Genomic DNA, 17470 nt, shown 5'->3' with positions numbered 1-17470 from the left:
ATTTGAATTCAAGATGCCAAAAGTTCAAATTTTTTGGTTTTCTCTTTTTCTTTTTGTTTCGTATTAACTGAAGAAATAAACCCCTAAACCGGACTAATAATGCATTTCTAAGAAAAGTGTGGAATTAACGTATATTTGTTCATTAAATTATTCAGAAAAAGATACATTTTAATTTGTTTTATCAGTTTGTTTTAAACACAAAAGTTGCCCTCTAAATGCATGGAATATCTTTCACTTGATGGAAACTCCTCTGAGTAGAAACACTGTATTACTTTCGTTAGTGAAATTCTAAGCGTAAAGTTTCAATTTTGCTATCCCCCCCCCCCAGGTTTTTTTTCTCTTCTCTTACCTCCTCAAAATTTCACTGGATTTCAGAATGGCCCATACATTTGATTTACGTTTTTCTTAATTTACGGAAAGTTGCTTTTTAATAATGATGTCAATTTTCATTTCTAAAACATATTTTTCATACTGAGTATGATTTACTCTCAGTTTTTGTATCATCAATTTGAGATTTTGCACACATTTGGCACGTTTGTTAAAAGCAAACCTATTTCTTTTCAGAACTTTTTCAGTAGCTTCTAAGATTGTAATATAATAAATTTGCTTAAAGTTTTAGTGCGAAGTTGTAGTATTAATACTTTGCCTTCTGAATTAATAAACTGTATGTGTGTGTGTATGTTTGTATGTGTTCGAATAGCAACAATAAAATAAAAATAAAAATAAAACTTTTTTTTTTCCATTTTGGTGAAACACAAAAATATCTTTAATTTTATAACATGCAAGATTTTTAGTTTTCCCTGTAGTGTTATTTCCAACATTTTCCTCTCTTTACTCATAAAATTTAAACAGGTTATCTCACAGGATTTTAACATTAACTACATTTTTTTCTTCTACCGAAACAACATCTTATTCAGTATACATATATTTTGGAAAATAAAGTGAATCAATAATGTTTTTTTTTCATGTAGTATTTCTATCCGTTTCAGAATAAAAAAAAAAGAAACCTGCTCATACACATTTAGTTTTTTAATGCAGCAAAATATTTAGAGGGTTACCAATGTATTGTGATCTGCGAGTTAGCATCTATAGTTGCGTTTGAGTGTCTTGTGACATTTGATTACGAATTCAATGTTCCACAAATATCCATACGTTTCACGTTGTGCCATAAAAAAGCCTCATAAGACGAGTGAAAATCGGGTTTATTGCTAGGTTAAATCGGAGAAAGAGCAACACCTTCTATTTCCTTGGAGACAAAGAGATATAGTAACCCATTTATTGTCACAATTTCTTTAAATATCTAGGTTTATACACTTTGCTATAACAACAGCCTAAAATATGTTTTGAAGCGTTATCGAAACTTTGAGCAACATACCATTAAATTAGTTAAAATAAAATGATAATCAAGCACAAACATTGGAAAAATATTGTATGCATGTGCTTTGAGATTACAGGGATGTTCAATGCCGATGACGTGAGCATCAGCAGTGGATCAATGTATCGCGTTTGTTATTCTGCAGTCGTATATTGATATTAGTATAACCGAATTTGTGTCCTGCTTTTTATATGGGTATTACTTAGGCTAACCAGACGTCCCGGTTTGACCGGGACAGTCCTGGATTTCTGACAAAACTCCGGTGTCCCGGCCGGTTTACTTCATATCCCGGAAAATGATAAATTTGATAAAATATGACCAAAAAATTCAAAAAATAAGAAACTGGAGGATTATTTAGGATAGTTAAATTTTCATTCGTAACATTAACACAAAAATTAATATTGGATTAGCTTGTGAAGATTTTTACAACAAGACTAAAAACGAGAAAAGTTCTGGCCAATAGAAATATATTTCAAATTTGTATTCCCCATTCAAATAGTTTCTACTACTTAAGTGAGAAATAAAATGTTTAATAAAATGTTTAAATTTATTTGCTTGTTTTATGGGTTTTGGTTCATAAGTAAACATTTATTCATAGCATTGAGAAGAAACTACTCACTAAAATAATACTCTAAAAACCAACCAAAAAAGTTCACCCACCCTTCTGAATACCTGCGACACTGGGGGGGGGGGGGGGCAGGGGTCCAACTTCTGATGTCCCGGTTGAATATTTAAAAAATCTGGCAAGACTAGTATTACTTGCTTATGGGTATGCTTGCTTTCTGCCATTTTCATGTACAATATATGGTAAATGACTAGTTATGGGAACCTAACTAGCATTGACCAGCTTTGTCTTGTGGTGTCAAGACTTTGTCATCGATATTCAAAGAGCATTATCAGTGGATTCTCAAAATAGCATCGTTTTAGAACACCATCACCACATTTTTTCCAAAAATATGTTTTATCTATGTTTAGGCAAAATGTCCAAAAAGGGAAAATACAATTTTCTTGGCATTTAAGTTTTTGAAGGGTTTTCTTCTTAAGGGCTTTCTTTTAAAGAGCCTGACATTGCTGTTTCTTGTCGGATCGCAGTTGTATTGGTACGTACTTATTTCATAGCTTTTTTCTATCATATAGGTATATTTCTGCCATTAATTAAGATACTTAAAATCCTTCTAAGCTGATGTGCTCATAACTAGTCAAGTAAAATTAAATATTTAAGTAATGGGTACATAAGATGATAACTGATTTTTTTTTGGCCATACTTACTCCAAGTTATTATTTAGAATTGATGATAAATCATAAGATAAAATTTGCAGATGCATAAATAAAAAATACAGCAGTAGAATAGTTTTATTTATTTATAAATTTTCGTTGTGTTAGTTCTGGCAAACACACCTTTCAAAAATGATTTGTCAGTTACCCTTTTTTTATTTAATTTTATTGCTGCTCGAATTGGTGAGTTGAAATTTGATTATATTGTAAGAAAAATAAGTGTTTTCATGTACTTAAATGATTTTTTGGAGGGTATTTACTGAAAATAATTGAATTCAGCTGGCATGACCATTACTAGTTTTCATTATGCCTAAAACTAAGTGAGTGTGTGTGTGACTATAGTTGGTCAAACCTGCATGTTCTAATGCAGACCTAAAAGGGCATTTTCTAAGTTCTAACACAGCGAGAACTAGCTTTTCATGAACTAGTTCAACCGCAAACCAAAAAAAAAAAAAAAAACTCTTAGCTTATTTACCCTATATTGAGGGATGGCAAATACTTATGAGTATTTACATTTTCTAGCTCCTTCAACTAACATTGGTCGAATTTATTAATGACTAGCGGTCCCCGCACGGCCTTCCCTGTGATATAAAACTAAAAGATTTTTTGGTTCACCTGTACAGGTAATATTATGCGTACATCAAGAACTCTGCATACTTCCAGCAGATTGAAAATATTTCTTCTACGACCACCCTTTATTACTGCAAAAACTACGTTTTTTTACGAGAAAAATACAAAAGAAAACAAAAACAAGGTTGCATGCACTCATGTTCGCTTATCACAGAATTTGGCACATCACAGCTTCAAAAATTTTCGAGATATCTCTAAGATCAAGCTAAAACATCTTTTAACTTTTGATTTTATTCTCGAGTTCAATCATTTAGAATTGCTTGGGTTGCTTAAAATAAGCCTTGGTTTCGGACTTTCTTAAAATTATTCTCATAGCTCTTCAAAGGCTCGTTGAAACTTCGAACAATTTCCTTTTAATACAGAAAATTCCTAGCTTTCGAATGACATAAAATTAATAATTGTGCATGAAATATTCCTTCCCAATATCATCAAATTTGTGGGTAAAAGGAGGCTAAAATAGAAATAGAAAAGGAACAAAATCGAATTTTCGGAAAAACGCTTCAGGGTGTAAACCATGATGCTTACTAATTTTGTGCCAAACTTCATGAAAATCGACCGGACATTCTATGCGCGTAACAGACAGACATCCAGACAAGCTTTCTACTTTATTATTAGTAGAGTAGACTGAATGTCACATATTTATGTTTTAACCACTCTTCTAGTTCAAATGGTGCAGGTGTGTTGGAGATATTGTGTCACTTAATTTTTTCGATACATAGATTTAAATATTCTCTGTTGTTGACGACAGATAGCGAACACGAAATGAGGTAGCTACAATATTTTTTGTGAATACTGTGTATCCGATATCAGACAAACTAAGCATTTCTTAAATTCCGCTTGAAAAAACATGGAAATAATGTCAAAAACTAAAATTTCGGACGCTCTTTTATCACTCATCATTATTAATCGTGTAATCTAGTTTTCTTTTGATGAAAATATTATTATTTTCGCTGTTTACGGTCTGAAATTTTGGGAATTTTTTGCTCATTTGAAGGAATTCTACTTCTCTAGTCAATGACTTATCCAGCACCAGTACCCATCCGCGTCTACAATTTCGAAATCTTTCCTTAAGGGTTTTCGCATCTCAGACGTCATTCCCTGAGTGCAGTTTTCCTTGCGGCTTTTCCCGCCTTTCCGGTTGATTAAACTTTTCCAGTTTTTGACGACCTGTTTTATACTCTTTCTTGTCGTATTTTTCTGTTGCCCAATTTCGTGGTTGTTATGTTGTGAACCTCGCTGTTCTACACTGATGAAGAAGCTTGCTTTGTTGCCCTTGAAACGGTTCCTTACTATTTGTATGACATTTTTTGGTCTTTTTCAGTTGTACTTTTAATTTGAACTACATTCTGCCTGTATCATTTTACTTTTCATAGAAAAAGAACATTACAAAAGTAAATTTAAGTAATTGCAGTAAATATCAGTTTTTTTGAAATTGACAGTATCTTTTCTACACATCATTTACATTTAAAGAATTTTTTAACTAAACAAATGATGGAGATTGAGTAAAATATTGCTTTCGAACAAAAAAAAAAAAAAAAACATCATCGCTATTTTTTAAATAAATTATCCTTATGGTTTGTTAGAAGTTTTTTTTTTATATCACTTGTGAGAGTTTGAACATCATTCTGCGTCATTATACAAGATGCTGTAATAAATCTTTATCGGCCAATTGGGTTCCCCCCTCTGAAAGTACCATAAACAGCTACAAGATCATTTCGTGCAACATAAATAACATTTCCCCAATTATTTTAGTTATTTATTATTTATGTTTATTGATACTCGTATTTTTTGGCGTGTCTGGAACATTTTCCAACATGCCAAGTTTGGCACGCATGCCGTGTTGTTGCCACCCTTGATTTGGAATAACGCAAGCATACAATTAAAAAAAAAAAAAAACATGGATTACAAAAACTATGCAATCAATCAATCAATCTTTTCTAAACAGGCGATTCATTCCCCTTTTTGTTACCTACAGTTAAAAATCAATAAGTTATCTTCGTCCATTCGAATGCCATTAAAACTAATGTGACTGATGAATTTAGGCAAGAATATCAGTTAATCTGGCAGGTAAAGACAGAGACGGGCATGACACACGGGCTATTAAATTATCCGACAGTAACCTTGACATGAATTACAAAGTGAAGGGGAGGGGACTGTCGCTTGATGACGTGGAGGAAATGGATTGGATGTCACGTCTTGAACTTAAGGGCGCGGTTCAAAAACTTCGATAATCTGATGAACAACGACGTATGTCCGACGAAAACGATCTTCTTTTGTATCCTCCTCATTTTTATATTCTAAGTGATTTTTTTCTCCTTTGGAGTACTGTTTTTTAAGTCAATATATTAGTTCGTATAATAAAATAATATAGTAAGCTTAAAACAAGATTTTATTTCTGCGCCAACAGAGAATCGGATTGCCGCACCCAGTGGTTGTCATCAGATAATTTGCATTAATCTCCCTACTCCCTTAGGGTTGCTTTTTCCTCAACGAAGTTTCAACTTTTGTGGCAGTTTCAGAAGGTTTGTTTCACTGCCGGAGTAGTATCATTGTAAGTCAAACTAATTTACAAAGGAGCTCTGGGACTGAAAATTGGCAAACTTGTACAGTAAAAAGTGCGTGAACGTTTTCATGCAACTCTTCTTTAGCGGTTGGAAATGAAAATACACGACATAAGCAAAGAAATTGTTACACGGAAACATTGTTTCATCATCAATTTGTTTATTTTCCCCACAACTTTAGTATTTAATGTTATTACTTTTTACAGTAATAAAATTAATTGAACGGTTTTCAAGAATTTCAGTAACCAAATTTGTGCGTTTTTTTTAAAAATTATTAAATATGTTTATAAATAATAGTTTCGACTTTTTTTCCACAAAAGTGCTAGAAATGCAGTGAACAACTGCTGAAGAGTGGCACCTCAGGCTAAAATTTTTGGGATGGGTGTTTCTCAATTTACCCAATGAAATTTTGAATTTTGTGGAATGATACAATTCGAGAATGCATACACATCTATATCTAATAAGAAATGTCATCATTTGAAAAAGGATTATGAGGCTTAACTTTAACCTGTCGTCAATTTACCGATTCAGGCAATTTTTCCGGAGGTCGCAGTGACCTCCCGTTACTTTCCATCGAGGCTTCCTTGATGCTAAGTTGCAAGTGCTTGTAGAAAAAATTCAATTTGTGATGTGTTTCTCTACATTTTTAATATAAATATTAGGGGAACTGGAAAGAAATGGAGTTTATTTTAAACAAATAAATTTGCAACAAGTTGTTTTGGATATATTTTTAATTCAATGATGTAATAGATTCCAGGTCGATGAGTATCAGTTGGTTTTGGAAAAAATGTGTGGAGGTAGTATTTTGTATATCAGCCAGTTTTCAAGATTTTGGCACAAGGCGATTAGAATAAAAAGCAATCAGATAGTGCGATGTCCGAAGAGTATAAAAGGTGAAGAACCCCGCCGAAATTCATTTTTTGGGGGGTTAGTTTCGAGCGATGTGATCTTACACAATCATCCACGATTCGAGTGAAGACAATCGCTGGAATAAGCTTATCCGAACTACTGCACTTGATCTTACTTTCATTCCAATGTGACAAAACGATTTCGCTGATGTGCGAAATGCCATTTCTTGATATTTTGACCCAAAACCTATTGATTTTTTTTTTTATCGATCCACGATTAAAATTTTACTGACTATAGTTGGAGCAAAGCTAACTTGATAGTATTGCGAAGGCTTCAGAAAAACCTGATTGCGCCAATATGTTCCCTGCTGAGTTAACTTTGCAGCAGCTATAGATGGCAAAAGGTTTTTGATAATGAGGGAAACTACATCATTGTTTAAATATAAAAGTCTGTTTACGAGTTAAAAATTTAAGGTTTGAAACGAAAAACATTACTTTCTGGTTCCCCTAATATTTGAACTTCTGCTCCTTCGACATCTCATTCATTCACTAATTATTTCTTTTTCGTTTGCCTTCATTGTACTTTTAAAATCGTTGTTTCCTAGAAATATGAACTTGTGTCAAATGAACCACTAAAGAAGAGATGTATAAAAGCGTCCGCACAACTTTTATTGTAAAATTTTGCAAATTAATGTTTTATTTGTTTCTACCGATCAGTGAGTTTCTTTGTACATTTGGTTTATTTACAATGATACCACTTCTGCGGTGAAACAAATCTCTGGTAACTTCTTATTTTGGGTATTAAAAAACTTCTGAAACCGCTTTGATGTCAATAAAAAGCACCAACCCGGCCCGGAAATAACGCGGCGCCAAATAGGGCATAAACGTTACTAATTAATTTTTGAGCAAAGAAATATTATTTCAAATATTTACCTTTAGAAATAATTAATGAATTGAAAAGATTACTAAAATCGTTTACATTTTATTCATACACAGAAATAGATATTGTTTGAACACAATGTAGGCGGATCATATTGTTGACCCTTGTTTGTGCCCCTGCTAAAATTGCCATTTAAACGAAAAATAATCCATGAAATTATTAACTAATCCATTAAATAGTGAAATAATCCGTAATCCCCCAGATAAAAAAAAATTATTAATTAAGTAGAATGATGTTAAAGCTCCACTAAGTGTAAAATAATTCGTTAACTAGATAAAGAAACGTAAAAGCATCATGAATTTTAAAATAATACGCTAAGTAAATACATTAAGTAATTAAACGAAAAATATTTTATAAGGAAGTATAATTGAAGCATGAGGTGTGGCTTATACATTTTTGTTTACACCTGTTTAAAATGTACACAAGTTGCCAAGTGCTTTTAAAATGATCTGTAGTACGTATCATGGAAAACTACCTTTTAAAGTTTGAAAAAATAGCGTAATAGGGTTGTTTCCAAAAATTTAAAAGTATTTTTTTTTCTGAAAGAGCATTCTTAAAAACATAGGATTTGATCATTTTTTGATAAAATTTTTTACGTTTAATATTTTTTAAAAAATTACTTAAATCGGAGCGCTTTCATTGTTTACAGCTTCTGCCGATGACATCACAAATGATGAAATGCCATTCAGTGTTGCCATTTACAGTGCAAAATATTTAATTCGCATCTTTACTCACGTGTATTGGCAACGATATGGTTAATAGCAAGCGTAGAGCGCGATTTTAATTCGCTGCTTGATTATCATAACGTGGAAACGTAGTAGAAAGATGCGGCAAAGTGCATCATTTGTGAGGTCATCAATCCACGCCTTGTTTGTAAAATCGGACATTTTAAAAAATTAATTCAAAAAAAAAACTTGTTGGGAAAATGAAAGTATTTTCTGGGTCCATGTTATTATTATTTGTTTTTTTTTTTTTTTTTTTTTGCTCATTCTATCCATTTCAATGACTAAAAGTAGTACTTTTGACTGAAGGAAACCACCACATTGTCATTAATAATTTTCACATCAACCATTTTGTTTCTTCATTCCACGTCTTCGGAATTTGAATAAATAAATGCATTTCAGCTCTTCAGTAAATAAATAGTAATGTTCTCCATCAACAACTGGCTGGAAAAACAACATTCACATTTCATCAAACTATTTTAACTGTTCTCTCATTTCTTTTGTCGTTGCCACTACAAATAACGATAGAGAGTGCAGACGATAAATACATTAAATTATACAAAGAAATTTAAACATTGCGTTACATTTAAACATCACGTTAAATATTAACGTGAAACACAGCAGACTACAAATTTACAAAAAGTAACATCCACATATTCATAAATACTCTACAATTACTCCTAACTATTTTTTTCAATGCTCTCAACTGGTACACATGTTCTCATTTCGATTAAATTACGAATAGCTGAAAAACATCGCGGCCATGACTCATCCCAGTGATTACTTTTGCTTTTATAAGATTTTTTTTTCCGCTAGCAGTGGACATACGCACTATGAGATTATTATCCTGACCGGGGCTCCTCCCTAATGAATGGCTGAAAACTTCTTCGAACTGACGTCATGTTTTCTGATGGAATATCTATCGATCTGGAGAAATGCCTTCCATAAATGATGAGCACACGAGTTCGTGGAACAAAAACTTCTGTCGGAGGAGGTTTTTCCACCCCAAGACTCTCCTCTTATGTGATAAGGTCACTGTCCAACGCGAAATCTTAAACTTTCTCTTTAACCCGTTTCCTAGGATATTCGACGAAAAAGCAGACATTTTGTCCCTCTCGGGTTAGATCTATTTTAATTTTAAAATATGTTATGAGCAAAATTTTATTTTTGTTTAAGAAATCACGCATGCATGTGTGGTTTCTTAGGGGGGGGGGGAAACTTTGTTTATTACAATTTTTAAATATTACTGCCTGACCATCTATTGCACGGAAAGGCTAATATCCGGTTTATAGGCAGAAATGGACGTATCTATTTGTTTATAAGGCTGTTAGTTTGTTTGTTTCAGGTGTGCACTTTTGCTTCTCTATTATTTCGGCTTAGTTTTGTAAAAATGAAAATTTGCTCACAGCAGCATTTTTTAAATCTAATTTTAAATCTAAAATTAATTGATTTATTTATTCACAACCAAGTTTTGAGCTTACCATTTTGCTTTTCCGTTCCTGAATGAAATTAAAATATTTTATTTTCTTTTTGTTGTTTCCATCGTAACTATTTTTGTTTCCCCTATTTTATTACTTTCTTCTATATCTAATATATAGAAGAAAGTATTGGATTCGTGCAAATTTTCGAATTTCGAATTTTGACGGATTCGAACGTTTTGAGGTGTGCTGAGTCCATTTCGACTATTTTTGGAAAATGTCTGTCTGTGTGTGTGTATGTGTGTGTGTGTGTGTATGTGTGTGTGTGTATGTGTGTGTGTATGTGTGTCACGTCTGTGTGTGACCAGTTTTTTGTGGCCACTCTACAGCAAAAACTACCGCATGAAATTGAACGAAATTTGGTACACATATGTGCCCCTATGTGAACTTGTGCCCATTGGTTTTTGGCACGAATTCCTCCAAGGGGGGGTGGAGCAATGGGACGTTTTTTGAGTTACGCGTGCTTGCTATTCCTCAGGAAGTAACTGGCGGAATCAAACAAAATTTGGTCCATATGTTGCCCCTAACAGGAGCAGGTGCTGATTCAATTTTGGTGTCAATAGCTCAAACGGGGGTTGAGTTATAGAACGTTTTTTGGCGTCAATTGTGACTGCTGTATCTCAAGAAATAACGAACGGAATCAAACAAAAAATTTTTGACAAGTAGCCCTTAGTGGGTATAAGAGCTGATTTTATTTTGGTGTCAACAGCTAAAAAGGGGATAGCGCAATCGCCCGTTCTTTTTTTCCATTGTGAGTGCCCTATCTCAAGAAGTAATGCTACGTTCTGGTTGAAATTTGGAATATATGTGAATCCATACGTAACAGGCTTTGGTTCAATTTTGACTCCAATCGCTCCAAGAGGTGTTGATTTTTTTTTTTTTTTTTTGCGAATAAAAATAGTTTTATTAATGCAACAATAAGAAAGATAAATCGTAATAGATTGTCGTCTGCGTATTTCTCGTGATTTTAATTGTATGGAAATGATCGGAAATATTATCTCAATGATTTAAAATTTTTAACTGTTGTCATCTTATGTTTGTTAACAAATAAAATATTTGTAATTAATTCAAGCAAGGCTTTTAAAACAACTTTCAATTTTCGCTCTTTGCTTTCCTTTTGCAATAATTCAGACATTGGGATGGTCGTCAAGTTTTTGCATGTGTAATTTTGTTTTCATTGGGAATATTGCTTCCTCGTCAAGCATGGGGAGGGATCAAAAAAAAAAAAAAAAAAAAAAAAAAAGAAAAATATAGAAGAAAGTTTCGTGATGGCCACAACATACTAGTTTTAGAGAATGCAATAAATGATTAAGGCACTAGTGACATTATAAAACGCGTGCATAAAAATCCCATCGTTATTTCCCTTCTCCCCTGCTAGATTCATTCAGATGGAATCGTCTTCACTTGGCAGATTGCCGAATTACATACAATCCGTGGTCAAACAGTACTTTTGAATCGAATGATAGAACTGTCACGTATGAGACAACTGACTGATTCTCTGCGGAATGACCTACTATTTGTTTCTCTTTGAAACTAACACTAAAAAATAATTATTTTGGAACAAAAATATAAGGTAAAACACCGCAGTAGTGGCCATTGCTTCAGTAGTGGCCATTACAAACTTAATTTTGCACTTTGAAGAAAGAAAAGAACAATAATTTAGTGATTTTTTGTTTGTACCTAAATGTAACTATCATTTTGAATCAATTTTATTTGTCAGTTATTTGAATTTAAAGTAAGTAATGTAAATACTACGGATGGGGGAACGTCAGATGGCCACTACTGAAATTTTCAGATTTTGGAGTAGCCACTGATGGATCAAATTTGTTGTTTGAGAAAAAATTGGACAAAAGTTAAACAAATTGAAATCCTGGAATTTCTAGAAATTGGGAAGATTTAAAAAGCGTTGTACTGTAAAACGCTCATTGAGTTTCAAGAGGGGTGATTAATATTGTAGACCTACAGTTTAAAAAGATACTTCACTATGCGATACTAGTGCGTTTTAAAGCTTGAGGTGGCGACTGCAGAAGAAGTGTGTGTGTGTGTGTGTGTGTGTGTGTGTGTGTGTGTGTGTGTGTGTGTGTGTGTGTGGCCACTTGGTTTTTTACCTTACACTCACTAAAAAAATTTCGAAACGTTACTGATTATTTCCGTGGAACGTTTCGGTATTTCACAGGCTTGCATATATTTCCCCTTAAAATCGAGTATCTTTGCAAAAAGGTTTTCTGAATTGCTACAAGTTGCACTAATGTCGACTTTTGCTGATGTGAAAAATATTTTAGCTGCCAGTTTAAAGATTGACTGAGTGTGTTAATTAAGTGTATAAGACTTGAGTTCTATTATGGCCCGTCAAGATTGACGAAGCTCCCAATGAAAGCGAATAAGTTACTGGATAACTGCAGCTTTGCAAGTCAAGAGTTGCAAGCAAGGGAGATGCTTGGATCTTACTTGCAATTCTGTCTCAGCTTTGGTCATGGTTGCATTAATGCTTCTCGAACATCCTTGATAAATAAAGGAAGTTTCTTACCTAGTTTTTCTTGAAGGTTCCCGAGACATGATTAGCTTTAACCGGGGATATTTCCACATTCTTCAAAGAGTTTCAAGGAAAACTTAGAAAGGTTATTGACATTAAGCGGAAAATAATCCTGTTTTTTTCAAAATATGTTACTGGCAGAAATTGGGCTCATCAGCTGCTCATTTTTTTCGGAGAACGTTTCTGAATTGTTTTTGCAGTGTTGTATAAATTTGCAACTACAGTGTACATAATGCTAAAATCAAAGGATACATATTAGTAGAATCGAGAAGCTCTAAAGCTGATTGCGCCAAGTGTGTCCCACACGTGACAAGTAACCTTCAATTAAAAAAATACCAATTAAAAAAGAAATTAGAAAAAATGCTTAACAAACCACACGAACAAACTTTTAAGTTTCAGCCCTTATTGATTTGTATATATATGAAATTGTAAGGAAAATAGTCCAAACTGTCCCATACGTGACTGTGGATTGTGGAATCACCCATAACGTGCTATTTCCATAAGTTTAAATGAAAATCTTCTTGTGAGTATTTATCTAATCTCTAAGTGATGAATAACTAATAAAACAATTAAGCCTGCCAAAACATGATAACATGAGCATTGGCACAACTAGAAAATAATTTTAGGGGGGGGGGTACATCGAAAAAAAATTCTCTTTTAAAAATTTTGAAACTTGTAGTTTTAAAAACGCAGTTTTATACGGTCTTTGGTGGTGTTACGGGGAAAAACGATAAGAGGGGCTCCGCGGAAATTTGTAGAAGTTGAAGCCTTAAAACGCGATTATAGGCCATATTTATTGACGTTAGAATAAGGGATGGAACTCTGGGATTATATCCGATCTTTTTTTGAGCAATCACGATTGCTTATTGTTCTCACTTGTCTGTTTTGGGCGTTCCTATGATTTTATTTTCCCACCAGCACCCTCCGCGGCATCACCGTCGACCGGCTCCTCATGATGCTGCATCTCTAGCGAAAACCGTCTCCAGGTTTCGTCAATATCCTACTCTTACACGCATACATACACGCACCTACACACATATACATATATACACCTACACACATACATACAACTACACACACATACACACACATACACACACACATACACCTACACACACATACACACACACACCTACACACTCACATATACACAACTACCCACACACTCATGCCTGCACACAGACACAAACACATATGCCTACACACATACACATACCCCTACACGCAAACACACATACCCCCTACACACAAACACACATACCCCCACACACAAACACACACGCCTAGATATACACACACTCGTGATTGCGAAAAACATATAATTTGAATTCAGATGACAAAATTCAAATTAATTTATATTTATTTATTTATTTATTTGAAAAACAAATAGTAGTCAATTCTCCTTCTCTCCCCTCCAACTTTTCGAAAGTGTACTTCCAAAAACGAACTTTTAAGTTTCAGCCTTTGTTGATTTGTATATATATGAAATTGTAAGGAAAATAGTCCAAACTGTCGCACACGTGACTGTGGATTGTTGAGATTGTAGAATAACCCATACCGTGCTATTTCCACAAGTTTAAATGAAAATCTTCTTCAGACTAAGTGTAATTAAAACAAATCACGCTTCTGTTACTGCATTTTTAAATTGAACCTTTTATTTCAGAGACAGGTCAAACGTAAAGTTTTCCAATCGAAAAAAAAAATCATAATATTGTTCAAATCGGATAGGGCATTTCCACGGGTAACTGACTGATATTTTGGAAATCAAAAATCATTTTTAGCATCATATTAAACATTTGCGATACGAATTACAACATTTTAACCTGAAAGAGATACACATTTAGATATCTTTCTCAAAAAAAAAAAAAAAAAAAAAAAAAAAAAAAAAACAGTAAATATTCTATGTCATTCAACGTTAAATATACATTATACAGTTAATTTTCCCCCTTAGTTTATTGAATTTTTAAACTGAATTTAATTGTGTAATCGAACTCCCCATAAACATTTTGGAAAATGAAAAACGAAAATAAAAAGTTAGAAACATGGCTACTGATTAACATGCTATTTTCATTGTTGTCAGAGTTACCATGTTTTTAACATTTCTCAAAAAAAATGATGCAAATATCAGATAGGTCATTACCTTGTATGCCCCTCATTTTTCAATTTCTTCTTTTAATGGAACATTTCCTGTTTCAATGACTTAATACATTTACTTGGCGGAATATTTTACATTAAGTGACGCTTTTAATGTTTTCTTTTTTCAAATTGACGGATTATTTTACATTTAGTAAAGCTTTTAATGGTATTTTATTTCTTTGACAAGTTTGTTTTATTTGGAGAATTATTTCACTTTTTAATGGTTTAGTTTGCACTTGTTTATTGGTTTGCTTTGTTTAGCTTCCATTAAAAAGACAAAGTTATGTATAGTATCTTCGTGCATAGCGGCAGTAAATAAAATGGAAAACAATCGTTAAGAAAAATACGCTAAGTGTTAAAAGTTAATGAAAGAGCGCCATTTAATCACCTGGTTCAAACGAAATGTTGTTTCGCACCACACAAAGTATTTCTGAGAGTTCATATTAGGAAAAGAATGAGACGTGTTTATTGTGTTCATACAAATAGGTAAAATACCCATGATAATTGCTGGCGGCTTTGTTGAAATTGAAAGACAATATGAATAAAGTTGTTTGACAAAACTTCCTTATAATGTAACTCGTTTGAAAAAGCAAATACTTTTTCGTTTTATTTAGAATTTGTCAAGTGCATTTAAAATACTTGAACATGAGGGGGGGGGGTGGAATGCCCCCTACATATGCTCTGGAAATGCTTTCAAAATACAGTCTTGATAAAAGAAATTTATTACAGTTTTTTTTTTAAATCGAGCACTGAAATGTGCCCCAAATTTGTTCCCAATGTGTCTCTCTCACAATATTTGTTAAATTTAAACTTGAGAACACATTTGAGAACTGATTGAGATAACATTTGAGAACAAATAAGAAAAACGTTTGAGCGCAGTTGTGAAATCATCACTTTCTTTCGTACAAAAAATATCAACATCTTTCTTTAACTACTAGTCAATAGAATATCTTAATATGATATAACTTGAGTTTTTTGCAAGGAATCTTTGTCATTTGGTGTCGTGAATGCCGCTAAAAAGAATGGCCTGCCCTGGTCGAAGATCGTCCATAATCAGGCGGCGGCTGGCAGCTCCCCCACGGTATTTTTGTAAAATTAACAGTAAAAACTACTGGTATATAATCTAAGAAGCGCTCCATAAGTGGTGTAAAAAATGTGCTACAAAGTTTTGAGAAAAAAGATACACGTGTATGAGTCCAAAAAAGGTTCTCAAATGCGTTTCCAAAAATATTTTTAAAAAGTGTGCTGAACCAAATAAGTGTTCTAAGAAGTGTTCTCACCAGGTGAACCCACGAGTAGTGTAATTATGAAAAAAGTATAAATAGGTAGCACTCGAAAGAGCATCTAGAGACACATTTTTGACGCAAAAATTAGTTGCCTTCATCCTCTTTTTATCGAGATATTAAGTCTTACAGTCTGCCAAAATTTAAGAAAAGCGCCAAACTGAAAGACTTGGCGAGATATTGATAACACAATCTCACCGTCTGCATCCATCTACAAATCGTATGACAGATGTCTTCCATTACTCACTGAAACTCGCTAAATTTGGCAACTTCTCTAAAAATTTTATTTGAGTTAAAGAACACATATTTCGATGAGGGGGACGCGAGGGCAAATAATTTATGCTTCCTGAAACATGTTTTACAAAATTTGTAATGATACTTTTAAGCTGTAAGAGAAAATTGAAGTTTTTCTGCATATTAATCAGGGACTACATATTAATTGCATACTAATCGTAATGAAAAAAGGTTGAAATCAGTAGCAATCGAAAAAGCATCTTAAGACATATTTTTGTCGCAAGAAATGCTTGCCCCCGTGTTCACATTATTGAGATATAAGGTTTTAAAATCTGCCGAAATTTTCAAAAGAGTGTTAAATTTAAAGACCTGGCGAAGTATTGATAATGCAATTTCACCGTCTGCATCCATCTACAAATCGTGTGCAAGACAACTTCCATTACTCACTGAAATTTGCCAAGTTTGGCGACTTTCGTTAAAATTTTGGCTGATTGAATCCTCCTATTTCGATAACAGACACAAGGACAAATAATTTATGCGTTTGTGCGTCCATGAACATACTTTACAACGCTCTTCCGATAGCTAGCTATTTAATTTTTTTTAATTATTATTACACTATCGTGTGGTTTTCTGGTCAGAGGTGTTTTGAGATGTACTCCAAAATGTGTGCTTCAAAGTGTTCTAAAAAAGAGACAAGTGTCCGTGTTCAAAAAGTGTCTGAAGATACTAACTACTAGACATACTAACGCACCATTCCGGCAAAAAAATTAAGCGAAAAAGAGAGAGATACTTATCCTGTTTTGTATTTCAGGTAATCCATTTCTCCAGTGCCATGCTGTCCCTCAAGTTCCTCTACAACACACCCCTGGGTTCCTTCGTGACGGGACTCAGGAAAAAGAAGCGCGAAGGCAAATCCGGGAAGGAGATAGTGCTCGCAGACCAGGACCCCACGCTGGACTTGGACCCGCTCAGGGCGGCCTACATATGTTCCATCCCTAGGGCACAGTGGTTCAAAGGGGTTCTCTTGCAGGGATACCTCGTCCACCCCAATATCTTACAGGGACTAGACGATTTCGAAGTCAGGGACGATGACGTATTCATCATCACCTACCCAAAGTCAGGTAAAAATAGAATCCCATTTTACTACTATTATTGTTACTTTTGTCTATCGTTACCTTATAAGACGGAAAAGATACAATCTGATGAAGTTTTCATTAAACATTTGAAATCTAAATTAGTCCCTCAGAAAAATTAACCTTCACACTCGAATAAGCACTTGAACACAATCAAGAGCTCTTTTTGAGCATATAAATTTGAGAAAACATATGGTGGGAATGGAGAATAAAAGATTTAATCTTGTTTTTATTGTGGGGGCATAGTCAACCATAGTGTGGAACAGGGGCGCCGACTTGGAAAAATTATTGGGGGGGCCGGATGTCACCGGGGTCTAGGGAG

The 17470-nt window shown here is 33.7% G+C and overlaps 1 protein-coding gene across 1 annotated transcript in view; it reads left to right on the top strand.

Annotated features, from left to right (window-relative positions):
- LOC129216945 (sulfotransferase 1B1-like) overlaps positions 1-17470 on the top strand; it is a 127384-nt gene that overhangs the window by 73091 nt on the left and 36823 nt on the right. The window contains exon 2 of the mRNA XM_054851165.1: positions 16827-17136. Coding sequence (XP_054707140.1) covers positions 16848-17136 — 289 coding nt within the window. The 5' untranslated portion in view covers positions 16827-16847. The remainder of the gene's footprint in view (positions 1-16826; positions 17137-17470) is intronic.

The sequence above is a fragment of the Uloborus diversus genome, chromosome 2, assembly GCF_026930045.1.
Source record: "Uloborus diversus isolate 005 chromosome 2, Udiv.v.3.1, whole genome shotgun sequence".
Taxonomy (NCBI): domain Eukaryota; kingdom Metazoa; phylum Arthropoda; class Arachnida; order Araneae; family Uloboridae; genus Uloborus; species Uloborus diversus.
This window is presented reverse-complemented; position numbering and strand designations above follow the sequence as displayed.